Genomic DNA, 20,372 nt, shown 5'->3' with positions numbered 1-20,372 from the left:
TACTTCTTATGGTATAAAACAAAGCTCACAATAGATGGAATGAAATGATTTGGTTTCCATATGTGAAGGCTTCCCTTCTGAATGACAGTGTGATCAAGTCCCTCTGTAAATCCTCAGTAAGCCAAATATAGTTAATGCCATTTATTACATTCTGGAACTTGCAAGGTTGTGCTCCATGCCTCCACATGTTATATTTAGGTGTAGCCTTTAAGTTTTTTAAAATAATTTTTCTTAATTTTTTTTAATAGCAAGTGTCTAATCATTGTTAAGTTCAGTGGCTTGTGTTTCTACCTGTAATTTCCCCCCCCCCCCCCCAAAATTTGTGCCCACACATTAAAAAACTAGCATTCATTGCATATGAAAAAATGTTAAAGAAAATGATAACTAAGAGTTTAATTATCATAAATGTCTCCATATGAAAGTTTCAGAAATATCTGTATATCAATAGGATCATGCTTCCCAAACCTTATAATGATTCTTAAAATGTATCTCACCAGAAAACTGCTTTTCCCCGCCATGGTGATTGCTTAGCACCTCTTCGTTTGTAGCACTGGTGAGACATTTGCTACGAAATTCCCTAAGCATATTCTCTTTCAGATGGACAAAACATGCCCTATAGATCATAATAAGATGAGACATATTTATTTTCATAAAACTGACATAAAATATTATCTCTGATGAATTTTCCTGCAAGCTATAATGACAATCACAGGAAGTCACATTTGTGTAGCAAGCTTCAGAGCAACACAATAATTTCTGCCTTTCTGTGCCAGCATGCTTTTGGATACACGTTGAATTCCAGTGTAATTTTTAGCTTTCGCAAACTTGGTAACAGTTTGAAGCTGGAAAAATGTTTAAATGAGTTAAACATATTCAATACTGTATTATGATTCATAAAAATAATCAGCTGAATGAAGAACTTGAAAAAATATGAAGCCTGTAGAGGAAAAAAAAAATTGGTCAATGTCATCTTCTATAATACTTCATTGCTGTTTTGTAAATTTTGTGTTAATTTGAGACCAGTTAGAATTACAGAAAATCACTGGTTATCCAGAGTGAGGCTGACATCCCTCCAAGTGCCTCAATCTGGTCACCAGAACACAGTTCTGGTTTTCAACCTCATTATTTTTCTCCAGTTTAGGTGATTTATGGGCATTAATCCAGATATAACATACAATGGAGTTTCTTTTCCCAAATTTTGCATTGCAGAAAATAGGATCATAATTTAGTTCTCTATAGCATATAAAAGCACTAAGGTACACAGAGATCAAAGTCTTATGGATCCTTTTCTGTAGTAGTGCTCTAGCAACTCCGAATATAACAATCCATGTCGAGAGCTATTTTATGGTAACATCAATATATTAAGTATTAGCCTGCCCAAAAGACTGTTAAATGTTAACTTTGCACTAAAAAGAATGATTTAATCAAAGTAAGAAATTCCCCCCCCCCCCTTTTTTTCCCCAGCATAAGCAAAATCCTAGTCCAGGCATGACCTCTATCTCGCCTTAGGGTCTTTGTCTTAGACACCTGGTCACAGCAGTGTATTAACAGTGTCACCTAGCCATAGCTTACTAGTCTTTAATACCAGCTATGCTGTTCAACATGCTTGTTATGGAAGATGTTTACAATTTTATGTAGGGTTCGTTTTAAAAACCAAAATGCCTCTGTGTGTAGTTTTGTTAAGGAATTCAAGTTTGGAGTGTTTAATCATTTAGATTGTATTTTGTAAGTTTGTTCATTTTTGGGGATGTGTTATAGACATCAGACATATGGAACAAAGGAAACTTATGGTCAAATAGTACAGTACACACAATCTGTAGCTTGTGAACTTATAGGAGCTTATTTGGAAGAATTTGCAACTGTGCTGAGCAGTTCTTCACAGCTCCCACTTAAAATAAACACTCTTTCTGAAGCCCAGAAGTAGGAGCAAATGCCAGTCATTCAGCATACGCACAAATAATTCATAATGTCTTGTTTAAAGTCTTGCTAAAGATTATTGACTTGAGATTCAAGATGCGTTTGAAGACCAGTTAAAATTTACTTGTTTTTTGGTTATATGGGTGCTGATGAGGACCCAGCACCAATCACCATTATACTAGTGGTGTCAGAATATTGCTGCTGGTAAAATACAATTGATATAATCTCTAGATTTCCACCACTTATTTATGTTTCTACAGTGAAGTATAAGTTCTAATTAAAAATCTCATTTTATGAGAAATTAGAAGACTGTCCTGGATTCTATTTTTTACTTTGGTTAATTTTCTTCAAGAAAACTAGTGGTACTGTTTGAATGACCTAGTAATGCATTTAGTGATAAAACCTCATTTTTGCTATATTTTCTGAATGTTGTGTGCTGTTTTGTAGGTTACACTGGAGAACTGTGCCAGTCAGAGATTGATCATTGCACGCAGCAGCCATGCCAGAATGGAGGTACCTGCTCATCCAGCATCAAGGGATTCAGCTGTCGGTGCCCAGAAGGTAAACAGCAAAGACTTATCTTGTACTTCATACAAATTGGTGTATTGTGGGGTGTACTTAGTCTAAATTTTCACTTGTATTGATATACATACATATATATATATATGAAAATAAATATATATTTAAATATTTTAAAAATCGTTCTTTAGGCCATAGTTGTAAGCAGAACACCCCCCACCCCCCAAGAAATCTTTGTACAATAAGCAACAGTTTATAAAGTATGGTAGGAGCTTAGTGTTTCAGTGTATATGTGGTACAGAAATGTTCTCTAATTCTCTGGCATCTCTGCAATAGAAATCAGGCTCCAGCACTGTGAGAAAGTTGAATCTGAGGAGACTTAGGGTGCGGTCTGATTTTTGTGTTGTCCAGTAAATGTGTGAGGAAAAGATGCCTGATGCCTCCCTTGTAGTATGGATCAGTTGGCTAAAATGTGTGTAAAAGCAATACTTCAAAACTAAATGAATGATTTCAATCCCCCGAAGTTTTAATTAATTCTCCTTTCTATTTGGACTTCTTTCTCTACATGAAAGCCTTTCTGTGATTCTCATTGGTAAACGCCGTAAATGTAACTGTGTGAAACGAGGACACCACCATGCTAAAGCGTATGCTTTTGTCATGATTTGCTGACTGGAATGGCAGATGCCTAAATTGCTCATTAAAAAAAATTTTCAGGAGTGAAAGCTCTCAATTATGAAGCCTTCTATTAGTTATTTATAATTAAGATTACAACCTTGAACTAATTATATTTCTGTTCTTACTTGATCCGTGGATGTTGTTTTTATTCTGCCAGCACCTTATGCCTGCTCTAAGGGTACAAGTCTTTCATAACTGCTCCAGTAATATATACTTGCTTAATAATGAAGATTATTTGTAATTTCATTAGATCGATTCCTTGCTTTTCTAGAGTATTGGGCTTTAATGAGTGACCCACTTAACAGCTGTGTTGAAACACTGCCATTTTGACAGAAGTGCAGATCTTGCATTTGGAAGAATTTTGAAAACTGTTTGCCTTATGACTAGTAGCAAAATTCAGCTTTGCTTTTGATCACGTTGTTAGATGTTAGGCTTGGTCAATAACTTACTTGCATTTTTCTTAGGAAATCTATTCAAGGACCTTCAAGGATGCTTTGCAGGAAATGATCTTCCCAATAATAAATGCTTAGAAAAATAGCTGCTGAGATTTTTGGTTGATTTAGAACTGCAATATTTGTTTCTGCATGTGGCATACCTTAACTGCTTGCTCCTGATGACCTATTAATGAATATGCTGACCTTCTGCTGACCAGTAGGTGCTGGCCACGGGACAGGGTTACTGGTGGGCTGAGGTCCCCAGGTGGCCACATCACCCATCCTCTGCTGTGGGCGTGCTGTGGTACGGTGCCTGTAGCATAGCTCTTCAGTGCCCTGCTAAAAGCCATTTATGCCTGTGTCGCTGCGTGGTGCTGGGGCTGCTCTCCCGCTCAGGGAGCTCCTGCCGGCGGCAATTAGCCTGTGAACGGGAGTGGGGCAGGCTGCCAGCTCCGCCTGGCCCGCAGGCCCTGGCACAGCCGCAGCCAGCAAAGCTGCTCTTGCAAGTGCAAGCTGGCTGTGCCGAGAGCCCCGCACCATTCCCCTGCGCCTCATGGGACACCTGGAGCACAGGTCTGGGAAACCTTCCCTTCATCTCCCTCCAGAGCTGTTCTCCCCAAAGAGAGCGATGGAGAGGTTATCTGATGGACCACTGCTTGGTGTGTAGCTCTTCTGCTGCAGGAGAACCAAGTTGCTTGCACTTCTCTTTTCTCAGTTTTACTTGTGTTTGGCTGTCTCTGTGTTATGCCACTTGGTCCTATAGTCTTGTTGCCCGATTTGTTTCTTGAATACTTATCCTCTGCTCTTTTCTTTGCCACTGATCCATATTTGTGTTTGATAAGTTTCCAGTTATTTCTGCTGTGCGCTCAGCTTTAAGTCGGCATATTTTGGCACTGTCATTGTACTATCTTAGTATTTAGGCTGTATGCTTTGCTCTTTTTCCTTCTGGGCACATTGGTACCATATTCTCAGTATTCTGGTACTTTTGTCGGTTGGCACTTTTGTTCTTATTATGGGTTACAAACCTGTGCTCTTCTTCTGCTTGGGGTCTGGAGGTTTTCTATAGTTTCTGGATTTTCCTTAAAGATATGTTGTGCTTTTTGACTCTTCCAGAGGAAAGAAAAAAGTTTACAATTATTTACCAACTTCAAGAAGTACCTTTCTGCTCATAGACTTTGTTGATAGGCAAACACCTGCCTGAAACTTTCTGTGCAGAGTTACCAGTTCTAGTCTCCCAGTATCATTTCGATATTTCCAAGAACAGCCATCTTACAGAGTGAGGATAGAATTGGGGAAGGAGCTGTTACTCTGATTGCTTATTTATATGGCTAACATGCTTACATGGTATAAATGTTTTCAAAAAGCACTGAGGCAACACAAGAACAAAAATTTACTGAAATACATTTTCAACTCATTAAAATCAGGTTTTGTGCATTGATCTGTATTATTTCCAATGTAGAAAAAGGGTTTGGAGGGGATAGAAAGTTACAGGAATCACCTTCTGGACTGCCCAGGGTTGTTTCCCTTAGAAAGAATAGTCTTGTACATGCCATGTCTGAGTCTCAGTCCCTTGGACATGAGAAAATCATTCTTAGGTTTGCTGTAACAAATGCCATTTTGTGTGTGCGGTTACTCTTCTTGAGTGAGCCTGCGATAACTCAACAGCGGCCCAAAGTTTCTCTGACCCCCTAATAATTACCATTGTTTCAAAGAGCAAACCCTTCCCATGAAGGTACCGTGAAGGCAGCTGTGCTTCCTTCTCACGTCCTCACCGTAAAGAGGGGAAAGTGTTGGTGCAGAAGTGACGCAGTCTGTCTGCTGCAAGGGCAGTGCTAATGCTCTGGAGTAGCCTAATGGGCATATTAGGCAATAAGGCGTTGCTTTTCCATCTTGTTCTGGAAGATCTACTAATGCCAACGAGCTCAGGAATTCAGATATTTCGTGGAGGGAAAGAAAGGGTTGATTTAACAAAATATATTGTCTAAATTTACTAATGACTGCCTTTCCCATGATTCTTCTTTCTTCTTTTGAGGTATTATGCTCTCATAGAGGCATATTTTGAGCGCTTTTGTTTGGGTTTTGAAGAGATCTGGTTATTTTTGTGAATACAACAAAGGATAATTAACTGAAAATTGCAGATGCAATAACTTGCAGATTTCCTATTTTTAGCATGTCCTCAAATTTTCCATTTAAAAAACCCCTACCAAACCCCCATGTTAGGTTTCTAATTTAAGTGAGGTCTCTTGCTCTGCTGCTATTCTCCTGCTGTGCTAAATAGTAATTGCTTGTTGAGAAGAGGCCTTTCTTTCTGTAGTGCTAATTCAGCACAGTGGGGGAAAGGTAGCCAAGGAGCTTATATATGTGTAAAAACTAAAAGACTGGAGATATAATGTGGTTAGGAAGAAAAGGATAGGAGAAGATGGAAAGTATCACAAAAGGAAAAGATGGCAGAAAAAGGAATGAGATGGAAACAATGAGGAATGATCTGGAGATTGTGCATTTCTTTTGGGAATGAGATTTGTGGTTCATGAAAGAAGCCTGTGATAACTTACAGAGGGTGAGATCTGAGGCACTGAAAAAGCAGCCTAGATCAGATATGAACATTTCATGACTATTCTTTAGACAACTTTACTATCTTAAGAGTCCTTCAGTAAAGAAAATTTCTTTATGCTTGCAGATTCCATTTTCTGTGTGATACATTGTAGATTTTAATGTCCAAAATATGTCAGAAAATAAACTGCTATCTCAAGTTTAGTCACATGTACTGGAGAGAAAATTGGATTTTATACTCAAATTTATAGTGAAGAAGCTAAAGCAATATTAAGAACTGAAGAGTTTGTTCAAAATGCATTCAGCTCTGGGGTTCCCAGTACAAGAAAGACTTGGACTTGTTGGAGTCAGTCCAGAGGAGGCCACAAAGATGATCAGAGGGATGGAGCACCTCTCCTATGAGGACAGGCTGAGAGAGTTGGGGTTGTTCAGCCTGGAGAAGAGCAGGCTCCAGGGAGACCTAATTGCGGCCTTCCAGTACCTGAAGGGGCTACAGAAAAGATGGAGAGGGACCGTTTACAAGGGCAGGTAGTTGTAGCACAAGGGGTAATGGCTTTAAGCTAAAAGAGGGTAGATGTTAGAAATTCTTCACTGTAAGGGTGGTGAGGCACTGGAACGGGTTGCCCAGAGAAGTTGTAGATGCCCCATCCCTGGAAGTGTTCAAGGCCAGGCTGGATGGGGCTTTGGGCAACCTGGTCTAGCAGAGGGTGTCCCTGCCCACGGCAGGGGGATTGTAACTAGGTGAGCTTTGATGTCCCTTCCAACCCAAACCATTCTATGATTCTATGAAAATTTTGACTATTATCATGAAAAGGATGTTTGGGATGTTGTACTTACAATGGGGTGGGGATCTTTGATCATATTCTTTAAAGTTTCATGATAATAAACATACGTTTAGCAAGTGTTACTTTCAAATGATCATGCAAATAAATTTTTATACATTATAAAAAAATACACATAGTAATACAGATATTTGACATTTATATTCAGAATGATCCCATAAATACCCATATTACTCTTAAATATCTATTCTGATTTTCTTCCACTTATTGTAATGTATAACATACTCTGTATTGACAGTAATATTAATTCATTTTATTTGAGTTGATTGGGCTCCTGCTCATCGATTTATAAAATTGGTTACTTAATTTTCTTTAAGTCACTGAGAAGTTATGTAAATTCCCAAAGCACTCTGAAGTGGAATTCAATATACAAATAATAATTAGAATCATTAAAAAAGCTAGTTGGAATAAGCAAATGTAATTAGAAGAAATGTTTCAGCAATGGAGAAACTAGTTATCCTTACTTATGTAGTTATTAAATTAATTGAAATCTTTGTTAAAAGTTTTTTCAAAAAAAAAAAAAATTATGGAAATTGCCTGCTTGTGTGGTGAGGAAATGCAAGTCTCACTAATCTGTTTCTCACATATGCAAATTTTGTAAATTTGATAAAATGAAAGACTTGGTACTTATCTATATATTTTACATATTTTAAACATTTGGGGAGCCTTTTAAAATTTTGATCATAAGAAAATATTAAAATAAATTAGTAGTGGAATATGGTTTTGAACAAAGCCAGATAATAGAGCAAAGTGCATATCACTTATTATAGCAAAGAAGTAAACTTCTGGTGCAAGACGTTTCTGACGTTCTGTTACAGAAGTGGCATAAATCCTTTCATTCATCGCAATATATTTTTGAAAAATAATCAGCAATAATGGATTTCATAGCCATTCTGTAGAAGAAGATATAGAGAAAACAGTGCTTTGATTAGGAGTTCAACATATAGATTACTTGAAATTCACATTTCAGGACTGATTTTATTTTACTATTGACAATTTGATTTGACTAGCTGCAGGTAACTACAGCTAGGCAACACACTAAGCAAAAGGGCCCTGAAATACCTGCAGGTATTTCTGGAAATACTGGAAAGCAGCAAATTTATGAATGCTCTTATTGTGGTTTCAGTGGTTTAAAAAATAAAGAGTTTGACAGCTATAGAAGATGCTAAGTTGTGATTCATACGTGTTGATTTGTAATAGCAGCTAGAAAATGTACGTTGTCACCATGAATTTTAATCGACCAGGAGAACAGAAGTTATTAGCCTAGCCTAAAGAATAGTTTAAATTTCAAGGTCTTCACTTTTTCTGGGCTTCATTGTTCATGTAAAATCCTTTTTCTGTATTATATCTTGCAGATGTGATTCTAACTTCTTTAGGTTTATGTACAATAAACCTATTTATTTTCTTGATTCCAGGAAAGTAGGTCACACGCAGCTGTTGCATATGGAAGATATCCCAAGGTTACTGGTGATTAGGGACTGCAGAATTCTTCGTATTATCATAAGAGAGTTTAATTTACCTGAAGAACATTTTGTTGTTAATTAAAATTTTTTATGGCTGTTTAGTTTCTGGTATTTTCTGCTAATCTAATGTTTTTACCTGGCATCTTCCCAAATTGCTTTTATTTTTAACAGACTTTTTCTTAATGTTTTAACAGGTCTAGTCTCTGTTCATCTTTATCCATAAAGACTTAGTTAGGGTGAATTTAAATCAAAATCTTACAACTACATTGTAATGAGTTCTTGTTTCCTTATGATGAGTATCTTTTTTCCCTTTACAGAATGCTGGTAAAATACTATCAGACATCTTGTATTTCCTCACAAGACAATTTTCTATAGGGAAAATAATAAATTGCCTGTATTTCTTTTATAACTTATCCCCGTATTTCAAATCTAAAGGTTTTGTAATTCTGAGTCCTAGGAATTCACAGAGTTCATTTTTCACATTTGTGTAATTCTTGGAATTAGGTCTCACATAACATTCAGGCAAGTTGGTTTTTCTGCAGACTGCATAAAAAGCAGTTTTACAGTATCTTCAGAAAATGTTTAACTTCCTTGATTTGTACATGGTGCTCTTGCTTTCAATAGCTAAGTAATTAAAATCCCACCATGACGAGAAATCTGGCTTTTATCCAGAGATTTTCCATCTCTGAAAACGTTTTCTGATCTAGTTTTTATCATTGCCCTGGAGGTCTGTAGCAATACATAAAGAATATCCCCTGACTTACTACTTTTATTCCTCTTTACAACTAGCCAAATGGTCTGATCCGTGTAAGCACAAATATTGTATTGTGGTTTTTAGCAATATAAAACTTTTCTAATATTGCCTTTCCCCTTTACATTCTGTGTTATTCCTTTGGTAAATTTTGCATTCAGATCTTTCAAATCACCAGTAGCCTTTACATAGCAGTCACATCCCTGTTAAACCAATAATGACCTAGATGCAGGGTTGGGTTCATGTTAGCTGGCTGAAGAACAGTTCAGGGGATATTTATCCACAGATAAATAATCCTGATTTTTTTTTTTTTTTTTTTTTTTTTGGTCAGCATTTGATTCTGATTTTAATCAATACACCTCTAAATTTGATTTTTAAATTTATTATTTGCATTATTTGTTTTCAACAGTTTTATTGATATGGACGACACTCAGAAATGCCAAGATAATAGATCTTCAATTCAGATGTGTAACTACTGCTGCTTTGAGTATTTTCAGATATTTAACTTATACATAAGATTTAAACTTCCAGAATCAACTAAACACATTTCACAGTGCAGTCAAAGATAGCACAAGGGCAACATGTTTTAGTGTATTTTAAACCTGCATATGTTCTTGAAGTGCTTTGTCACTTGAAACATTAGCCATCTGCCAGTAAGCTTCTCTTTGTAGGGAAGATTATTGCAAAGGTTGTAGTGAAGCGGCATTAGTGTCATTGTGTGACCTCAGATCTCTTTGATCCTTTTTAATCCGGTTTCAGAATTAGTGTAGAGATTTCACTGGACTCATTGGCTGATCTTCTCCTGGTAAAAGTTAAAAGTCCTTGCAGATTCTTTTAAATCTGTTCAGGATTTTATGATAACAATACAGGCTTTTTTAATTTGTCAGCGATTAGATTCTTGATTGTAGGGTTTCCGTTCTTTTCAGTTTCTAATGGTGATGCAGTTATCCTCTACAGGAGGGACCTCTAATATAAGATTCCACAGTATCTGTTTTTAAGCTCTTCCTCTTCAACATAGGTGTGCAGGGGGTCCTGATAGAGCCCGGTAAGCAATCTCAGCCATAGGATAGCAAATGGAGAGGGTAGAAGGTGGTGCAGGTGGTCCTGATAGAGCCCGGTAAGCAATCTCAGCCATAGGACAGCAAATGCAGAGGGCAGAAGGCTCTTGCCTGTTCTTTGCCTGCACCCTCCCAGACCTGCTTTTCTTTCCCAGTCTGTTGCTGAATTACTTGTGACTAAACTGCTAAAAGTTTAATCCATAGGTTGTTTCTTTTTTTAAATTGTTTAATTGGGTTATTTTTTCTTCGTTTTTAATTCCAATTTAATTCATACATTTATGAGTGTATGAGGGAGACGTGGCTTTTTAGTTATTTTTCCAGGACCTAATATTTTGAGGATGCTCCTAAAATCCTGCTGGCAACAGTGCCCAAGAATACCCTAGTTTTGTGTGGAACTCACAGGACAGTTGTGGCCTTTCCATCTTTTCCTTAGTTACAATGATCTAAGTTTTGTTAATTCTCTGAGTAGATCCCTGTAGTACACTCTGTGGGTTACCTTTGTTTAACATCCATTTCCCTCTCTTTCTGATGCAGTTCACTGAGCTTTTGTGAATCTATAAAACATGGAGTGTGTCTCCTTGAGGAAGTCCTCAGGATATTTAAAATTAATTGCTAGTCTCCCTTTTTTTGGTGTGTACCGGAAACTTTAATGTCTTTAGCCTGATTCTCAGCCCTCACTTGCTCTTCAAGTCTTGGACCTCAGTCAGGTTGACAGACTATGCTCAGTTCACTGGATCTTTCTGGCCCAGGTTTTCAACAAATCTAATCAATCAAGAACAAATTATAGAATTTAAACCTTTTAGTAAATATTTGGGTATTTTTGTTATGCTTTAAAATGTAAATCTATTTATGTGCTTGTTTTCAGAATTGCCAACTCCTGACTTGCTGTCTATGATTACAGTGCTAGAACTACAGTTAAACAAAACTACAGTTTAACTCACCTGAATGTGAATAATGAATAATTAGAAAAGAAAGAAAATAAAAATGCTCTGAAAGTAACACATCTGTCAGAATTAACTGAAAACTGTTGCCTGGTGAATTGTACCTTGCTTGAAATGTGGAATGACATTGTTTAGAACAAAAATATTTACTGAGTCAGTAAAAGATAACAAGATGCTGTGAAGTATGTATTGAATGTGGTATTTGGTCTCACTTTTGGTATTCATCGTAAGCTTTACACAATATAAGGGTTCAGTTCTAATAAATCAACTGCTTTTAATCCAGCAGCAAGACTTTATAGATACAAAAACTATAGAAGTAAGGCAAAAAATCTGCTTCATTCCATCAGGGATAAGATTGCAATATCGAGTGTTAATCCAAAATGTCATCTGCCATTGTTTTCATGCTCTGAGTCGTTGCCAGGCTGCTATAAAAGAGAGACATCTTTGACATCTTGATCCTTTCATCATCAGGCACATTTTCTAGTTTTGTGTGTGTGTTTGTGGGCGTTTTTAAAATTTGTTTTTCTCTTTTTCTGATTAAATATTTTTCAAAACCTAGAATAGTTTTTCATGCATTTACATATTTTCTTTGGTGTCTGAAATGTTGCTACGATCTCCTGGGTAGCAGTGGCAACGTGGTCTGTTCTGTCTTTTAGACTGGCACAACTGCAATGGTTTGTACTTTCTGTTAGATTGTAAAGCTGGCTTGCTGGGTCTTGAGTGGAGGCAGGCCTGATTTGCTCCTAATTTCTCATTCTCAGTACTGTAATGTTAAGAGCTGTTCTACAATGTAAGATATTCCAGGGAACTTTAAGCCTGAAAAGTGATAGTCTGTACAAATGGACCAAATACTCATCAAAAAATATTAGAATTGAATGGAAAGTACAGTTTGTTCTTTTTGTTTGGAAAGGTGCCAGAATTTGAATATACTGTCCTGAGTTGCTTTTGGGTACAATAACCATGCATCAGGTTACTACATATATGATGTATGTATAAATGCAAACTATAGTTAGTATACTGCAATTTGTTCAAATCTTATTCCTTTCTACATCTGATTAAAAAAACTCCCTTGCAAGAATATCCTTTTCTAATTTTATGTTAAATTATTTTAAATTATTGAAGCTCAAGTAACCTCATGTGCTGCTTTAGAGGTTGTTATTCTTAACATACACATTAATGGTAATGAAAAAAAGGTCAGTTTTGGCTCTTTTTTTTTTCCAGGCTAGTCTGTTCCTGATCTGTAGAAAATCTCTTCTGCTTTTCTAGCCAGACACACTTCGAAAAGTGGATAGGCACTGTCAGTTTCAGCAAATATTTTTGCAATTCACTGCCTTACTCATATGATACTGTGATTCTATCTGAAACATCTTTTATCATGCTATGTTAATGGGTAAAATTAGAGATTAATATACATAGGAAGTCTGTATTTTTGTAATTTTCATAGAATTAAAAAATAGGAATATAGCCATTAATATATCTTACTTTTAACTTGCTTTAGTTATTAAAATCTTATGCATAGCAGAATGCTTACTTATCAAAACCATTTATTTCTTTTAGGGTTTTTAGGAACTTCTTGTGAAGACAAAATAGACCCTTGTGCATCATCTCCCTGCCAGAACAATGGAACCTGTTATGCAGACAGACTTGCTTTCTCCTGCAGTTGTAGTCCTGGATTTACAGGACCTACGTGTGCTCAGCTGATTGACTTCTGCGCTCTGAATCCTTGTGCACATGGCATTTGTCGTAGTGTTGGAACCAGCTACAAATGCCTCTGTATCCCTGGTTTGTACCAAACAGATACATGTTTTGTAAAGCTTCTAATATTTTTATATGCAGATTCCATACATAGTTTAAAATTACTTCCTTTTTTTCTCTTCGTTGTATAAACCACATTGAGCAGATGTTCTATCTGTTTAGAATAACAATAGGAAACTACATATTCCATTTGGAAAATCAAAAATTGCAGAGTGAGCGCTGAAAATACCCACTGAGATCCATATGGCTTGGCTGATATCTACAGCTGTATTATATAACTATAGTCTGCAGGATAAATCTTTTTAAGGTGAGGTATCATTATAATTGGAATTACAAAAATTGGTAGAGAGAATGGAGAATGGGACACTGATCACTGGGAAAGGAGTGGAAACAAACAAGGTAGCTGAAGAAAGGTAGAGAAGGAAAGAAAATTGGTTACCCCAAAGGGTTTAGTTCTGCCATTGATGTTTACATAAATTATCTCTCTTCAGGAGTTCTAGGGATACTGGTTAGGTGAGTAGAGCTAGTAGTAACTGTCTGACAATATAGCCTAACAGTGCACAGTGTCTGGGTTGCATTTTGCTTAGATCTAGACTTGTTTCTTCATTGTACCAATGTAACAGAACATCGGGGTGCTTATAGCTCCCTTTATACATTTTAGCAATGATAATGAAGTACAGAAAGAATGATATGTGCTGCACATCCACTACTGCTTAAGCACTTAGAGTGAAAACCAATAATCTTTGTTTTCATTTGAATAATTTTTTTTTTTAAAAAAAATGCTGTTCCTATAAAGCTATAAACTCTAAAACTGCAGAAGTTAAGGGGGAAACAAATTCCCAGTGTACAAGGGATAAAGTAAGGAGTGATACTGGATAGTTAATAGCTCTACATATACATAACGGTATGAGATGCATGCTGTTCTATGACGTTCCTTTCAGAGGAATAACTTCTCTCTCCTGTTTTGCCTTGCCTTGTGGGAAACCAGTCACAATTCTCCAGCTCTTTCCCCTTCCTTCTCAGTTAGCAGGATGTGCAGGTACCCTGCCAATCACAAAGGTTTTGCCTGAAGTAGACAAGTCGTCCTATAGGTGGCAAATCTGAACATTGATACATGACACATCTGGATGTTTTCTTTTTAGCCTATGCATGGAAAGAAATTGGCTTCTTTCTCTTCAAAAAAGAAGTTTCTCCTTTTCTTGCCAAGAAAGAAGTCCACAAACTTTTCCTAGAAAACTTCAGATTAGGATAGTGAGGCTTAGGACAATAAGAAAGTAAAAATAACTGTTTAATTTGACTTTCATCTATTATTGGCATTTTGAAGAAGAAAGATGTCACTCCTTTTTGCTTCTATGTCTTATGGCTTTAGAGCAAAGTGAAACATATTTTCCTTGAAAGGAGTGAGTTTTTAAGATTTTGTAGCCCATAAAATTGGTATCTTGTCTGAAGAGAGATCTCTGAAGACCCAAGAATTACCATCTAATGTCTTTGTCTTGGATGGTACATTGAGTGCACGCTTTAAAGTGCTGCTTTCACTAACCAATGCATGAGATCATCAAGGACGTTCCAGATGTTGAGACTAAAGTTTGAAACTGCTTAAGGATGAAAGCATTCATCAGTTTGTAGGAATAATGGATTGATGTTTGAAAATAAGACATCACTCATCAATAAGTGTGGGAAGAACAGGTTTCAGCGTTATGAATACTTCATCATAAGGCTTTGTGTGGTGTAGCAAGATTCTCACTGATGTATGCTTTCCTGAGAGGGAGGCCACGACGTGGTTGTGTCATTTCACGGTTTCGTTGCTGAAATTTTCTTCTTGCAGTGTGTTTTGACTTTGGGAATGAAGATACTTTTAGTAATAGATTAGATGACTGCTTATATAGTAAGTAGTGCAGTTACGAAGTTTATGCACATGTAATACAATTATCCTGATCCAGAGAATGATGTAACAGTGAAGTCTGTTTTGACAAAATTTTATAAAGGCTGTTGAAAAAAGGTAATTTTTGGAACTCAGCTCAATGAGCAGTCCTAACTCTTCTAGAACGTCTAGTTTTCTTACATTGATTCTGATAGGTCTGAATTTAACTGGTGTAGAAAACACTAACTGTCTGTGCATTTTGTGTTGAGTTGTTTCTCTGCCAGAATGGATTAGTTTTATTTGTGGATATGGGGAGTTTGTAATGAAACCTACTAATGCAGCATTTTTAGAAGATATCAGAATTAATCGTTATTATTTAGAGACCCAGAAAAGACTATCAGAAGTTGTTTTTGGAGAGGTACTCACAAATGAATAGAAGCTAGTAGAAATTTGTAGTTTGGATTTGACAGATTTATAATTAAATTACATGCTTCTTTATAAAGGAGAGAAATATGACAGTGAAGTGCAGACGTTACCATAGTAGTGTTATCTCATAATTCATTGGTCATCCAGCAGATGTGAGGTTATACATACAGGATTATAAGAATCTCATGTAAGAGCTTTAGCCATGAGACCTATTAACTTATTTATGAAAAAAACCCTCCAACAACCCACAACCCCCCTCCATTTTATAATTTTATGGACAGTTTTTCAGTAAGCATCCTCAATTCTTCAGCTTGCAATTTCTCACAGACCAGAGGATAGGTAGATTTTTATGGCAAGATCCAAATGTTTAAGCGACCTCAAATGTTTTCAGCTCAGATGTTTCTGTGAATGATGTGGGCAGTTTTCATCTGAACAGGAGGAGGACATTATGTAATGCAAAAGCGTATTTTCTAACATGTGGTTTGTTTTATATGTTTCAGGAGGTGATGATGATAATTCGTTCATTAAAAGTTTTCAGTCTTCCTTTTTGAAGTGTTTAATTGCTTTGCTGTTCGTTTGCATAATAGAGGAATCTTTAGAGAAAAGGATTGGGTATTGAGATGAAGAGCAACAGGCCTAATCATATTTAAATAGAGCTAACGTATACTGTCTTACTGAGAGCACAAACTAGAATTCGTATCAGTTGATAATTAGTTCTATGTCTGACAAAATATCTTTTTGATTGCAGGCAGTTGAAATTGCCAGGTGCTGATTTCCTAAATTCATTTTTAGAACTGTGAATTTATTAGTTTAATATTTACCCCTTCATTTTGGATATTATTCTCCTGACCCAGCCCCCAGAAGAGCTAAAGAGTGGAGGGAGTGAACAGGAAAAAAAACGTTTGAAATTAAAAAAAATAAAAAAGTCAAGAAAGACAGGAAAAAAGCCCTCAGTGGGTAGGACTATGAGAGTTACTTGGTAGTATCAATCTATTCCTTGATTAGCTAGTGAGTATTTTGTTAACTTACTTGGATTTGTAGGAGAAAACTGTTTTTCTAGCTATTGAATGGTACAAGAAGTGGGGGCATGGTCAAGAAAAATCTCTGCAGAGGCTGAAGAAGCTATTGGGATGAGGAGCTGCCTAACGCTGGGCAACAAGGAAACGTATGAATAAGTTTTGATCTTTAAGTGGTTTTTAATATATGACTGAAACCATAGTTGACTGAAAAAAACAGAGATTGATGAAGAGCATTTTTAAGACCACCAGTGTTGTGTATGCTGTGGGGAGTTCTGAAAAGAATTGTCTGGATTCAAATGCTTTGGCTTGTAGTAATCAAAACACAAGAACAGATATTCTACCTTTGTATAAGCGATGGGATGATAATTCAAGTCAACAGAAACCTGAATTTCCCAAGTAGTGTAAAAAATTTTTCTTCCAAGTTTCTGTGGTAAAAAGGGATCTGATTTCTGGCATACCGGGAGCTGTCCAGCACAAGGGCCCTTTCCCGAGCCGTCCAGGGTAGGAAACCCAAGGCATTGCTTTTTCCAGGTAAACCAGGGAAGCTTTACTCTTCTTCAGCATGTTTTTTTTTGCCTGTGGTTCAAACAACAAAAGGCTAGTTAAATATTCTTGGACAAATAAAAGCTTTTTTTCCTGAAATTTGTCACCTAAAGCTGATTAGAAATTGTTGGTTAGGTTTGTTCAAATTAATTCCATGTCTCTTAGGACTTAAAAGTAGTCTCAGACTTCTCATGTTGTGGAAACTTATTTTTATGTGAATAATATTTGTACATTTAAAAGTTAGCCAGATGAGAGGCCATAGAGGTTGCATCCAAGACCATATATGGCACTCCTTTAGTTGAACTCTTTTGTGTTGCTCCATGTATGAAATTTAATGGGAAGTATTTAAAAAAAAAAAAAAAAAAAAAAAGTCTTTTTTCCAACCCTTTTGTAGACTGCTGTAAACTTCACTTTTAAAAATGACAATTTGTTTTAGAAAGAATTCCTTCTACAAATAGCATTTCTTCCTTCATGTAGAGGTGGAACTAAAGACCAAATTATGTGAACTTGTCATTAATCTGTCAATAATTTAAAAACTTGGATAACTTATTTCAAGAGATCACTAAAGAACTGCAACTAAGTGGTAGCAAGATAGGAATAGTCAGAATCATTTGTTTCTTTCTCATGCTTTTTCATTGTTCTGAACACACTATTATGTTTTTCTTCTTTTTTTTTTATGTCATAGCATTGCACCCATTACCTTCAGAAATTTTTCCCAATGGGTTGAAGTGATAGCGGATAAATGGGAGTCAACTTCTGTGTAGAACAGCATTTAGGAGGCATCATAATATGCATTTTGCCAATGGTTTGCATAATTATTACATGTAAGGCAGATGAGCAATTAAACTTGGGGATTCCTAGGTTGCAATTTCTTAAAAATCCTACAGTAATGATTATAGAGCATGGCCTGACACATTTTTGGTATCTCTATCAAAAGGCAGTTTGATAGAGTGGATGAATTATGTCTCTGGTATATTAAAAAGCTAGATTCTATTTACAGTTTTGCCTGCAGAGACTTTGATGATCTTTGTAACGTTATTTGTAAAGTGGATGAATAAAATCTGTGTGCAGTTTAGTAGCGTTACCCAAGGGTTAATGATAAACATACTGAACTACATAAAGGTGTTACCATACATTAGCAGGAAAGAAACGATCTCTGCCTCTTGACCCTGAGGCTTTCTGGCTTGCTGGCTCTCAGCATGGGTGTGCCAGCTCCTAGACTACTGACTACTTTGTACAAGAGTGTCTCACTTTCAGACATCTTCCTGAATTCCTATACATTATTTTTTTTAAGATATATTAATGGTAAGTTTATTAAATGACATTTTAGAACTCTCTTCTATACTGGTTATATGATACAAATGAAACATACTGTTTTAAAAACTTTAGAACCTGCCACTTATTAAAAAATAAGTGTTCAGCTCTAGGATGCCATGTTTGGGTTTTTTTTAGGTATTTGATAGAGGATATAATTTATTACAGAAGCAAAGCACTGCAGAGTTTTTGCTTATATGTGTGACCTGAATGCGATCTGTCCTTTATGGACTGTTTCTGCTAGCAGACATAGTGTCAGCTGGATTTTCATCTGTGTTACTTCTGCCTCAAAAATTAAACAAGAGAAGAATTTTAAACAGTTCCAATTAGCCCAAGGTCTGTGAAAGTGTCCTTGCTTGGTAGGCAGTTTGGTTTCCTTGCTTTTTTTTTGGCCAGTGTACAGATTTGAAGAATGAAAAATGATTGTTATTATATTCGCATATCTGCACAATTTGCAGAACATGCACAACCAGGCATTTACTACTAATTTTTTGTGTGTGTTGGCTTTCATTGTGGGCATTGTTATGGGTAACCTATATCATCTGATAGCTTGTATAGAAAAGCTAATTTGTGTAAGTTAACTTGGAGAGCAGTCTAATACTGTTCCCATTTCCAGAATGCGGGGGGAAAATGTGTAAGTTATTTCTAAGTTGCATATAGTTCTTTTTCAAATGTTTGCTGAGAGGGCTCTGTGTAATTCACAAGTCTATGCAACCACACCTACTTTGTAATACATGTGTGATTTTTCAATTGCACGTGAAACTTTACCTTTAAATCTTTAATTATATGCTTATACACCCCAATTGTTAATACTTATCACCTGGCCCTTTACAGGTAACAAAAAACTACCAAGTGTTTTGACATTAGATTCATAGTTTGTCACGTGGTTTCACGCTTACCCCGTGTTAAAGAACTAATCCTGATAAAAATTCTTGTGCTCATTTGTTGGATTTCTCATCTACAACCTGGATCATGAAACCAGTGGGACCCCATTGTGTCTGTTCATAGAACATTATTTAGTCCCTGAATCCCAAAGCAGTTTCTTCCTCCTCTTAAATGTTTCCTCTTAAACCTTTTTTCTCTTTATGCACCATTATTTTAATAGATCTGCTGTTATCAATTTCAAATGCAAATATTTAATATATTCTTTTTTAATTTTGTCTGGCCCAAAGCAAAGAAATCCATCTAGAAATTGAATAATCTAATGTCACAGCAAAGTTTTACATTTGGCTTTCTTAAAGACATAGAGGTATGGAGCTTGAAACTGCAAAGCACATGTGCAGACATTAACACCTGCCCTCTACCTTGTAAATATATATGATAGTACATATAGAACATAGCAGGGAGGGGGGAGAGGGGAGAGAAAAAAGAGGAGTGTTAGAAACAGTTCCACAGGGTATGAAAAGTGGTTGCAACTTCAGAAGTAGTGCCATGGAGTATGTTTCCTCTGCACTTGATTTTCTGCTCATGCAGTTTAATAGACGGTTATAGGAGCACAGGTTTATCTCGGTGCCTTTGCAGAGGCAAATGCAACATTTGTCTGTAGCAGTAGCAATTTTTCTTTTCTCTGTCTTTTCCCTTCCCACATTTTGGAACTGGGGCAGGAAATGCAGGCTCTCGCAGAAATGACTTTAGGTTAACTCCAGTTCCAGACTGTCTGTGAGCCCTTTATTGCTTCTGTTTTCTCCTCTTGTTTCTGCTTCTACATTAAGACAACCCTCCATGCAATCTGGCTGTGGCTGGTAAGGATGCCTTCCTACCTTCCTGCCATCTGGAGCAGCTCTTCTCTTTCTCTTATTTAATTGCTATATAAGCTCAGACTTCAACTGAATACATTTATTTCTTGACTATATAACATGCAACTCTCTGCTAGTGAGCGGCCATGTATATGAACTGATGCTGTTCCCTGCAACATAGAGCTCTCTTGCATTGCATCCCATTAGGCCTTCTCATAAAGATGGGATTTTTGTCCTGCTGCCTTGATTTGCTAAAGTGCTACATGTGGATAAGCCCAGAGAATCACTGTTGAGGAGCTAGTGTCTAAGAAAACCTCAAAAGCTTTCAATGTTGTTCTTTATTGATTTATAAAGGAAGAGTAAGCTTCTCCTCTTTTGTTAACCCCATAGCGCAGATATTCTCAAGAGTTTGCAGTCCTGTATCTTTTCTCTGTCAACTGCTCTTGATGGCTTTGACAAAACCCATGTCTTCTCCTCATCAGCCTGCGTGACACAGATTGTGTGCTCCCTTTCACATTTTCTCCCTTTTGCAGTTTTTAACATAGCCACATGCAAAGAAAGTATACCT

The 20,372-nt window shown here is 36.6% G+C and overlaps 1 protein-coding gene across 1 annotated transcript in view; it reads left to right on the top strand.

Moving 5' to 3' along the window:
- Positions 1–20,372, top strand: part of DNER (delta/notch like EGF repeat containing) — a 136,578-nt gene that overhangs the window by 91,872 nt on the left and 24,334 nt on the right. Inside the window, exons 7-8 of the mRNA XM_075761076.1 lie at positions 2,365–2,478; positions 12,708–12,932. Of these exons, the coding sequence (XP_075617191.1) occupies positions 2,365–2,478; positions 12,708–12,932 (339 nt within the window). The remainder of the gene's footprint in view (positions 1–2,364; positions 2,479–12,707; positions 12,933–20,372) is intronic.

This window comes from Balearica regulorum, chromosome 9 (genome assembly GCF_011004875.1).
Source record: "Balearica regulorum gibbericeps isolate bBalReg1 chromosome 9, bBalReg1.pri, whole genome shotgun sequence".
Classification (NCBI taxonomy): Eukaryota; Metazoa; Chordata; class Aves; order Gruiformes; family Gruidae; genus Balearica; species Balearica regulorum.
The sequence above is the reverse complement of the archived record's forward strand: the minus strand, read 5'-3'. Positions and strand labels throughout refer to the sequence as shown.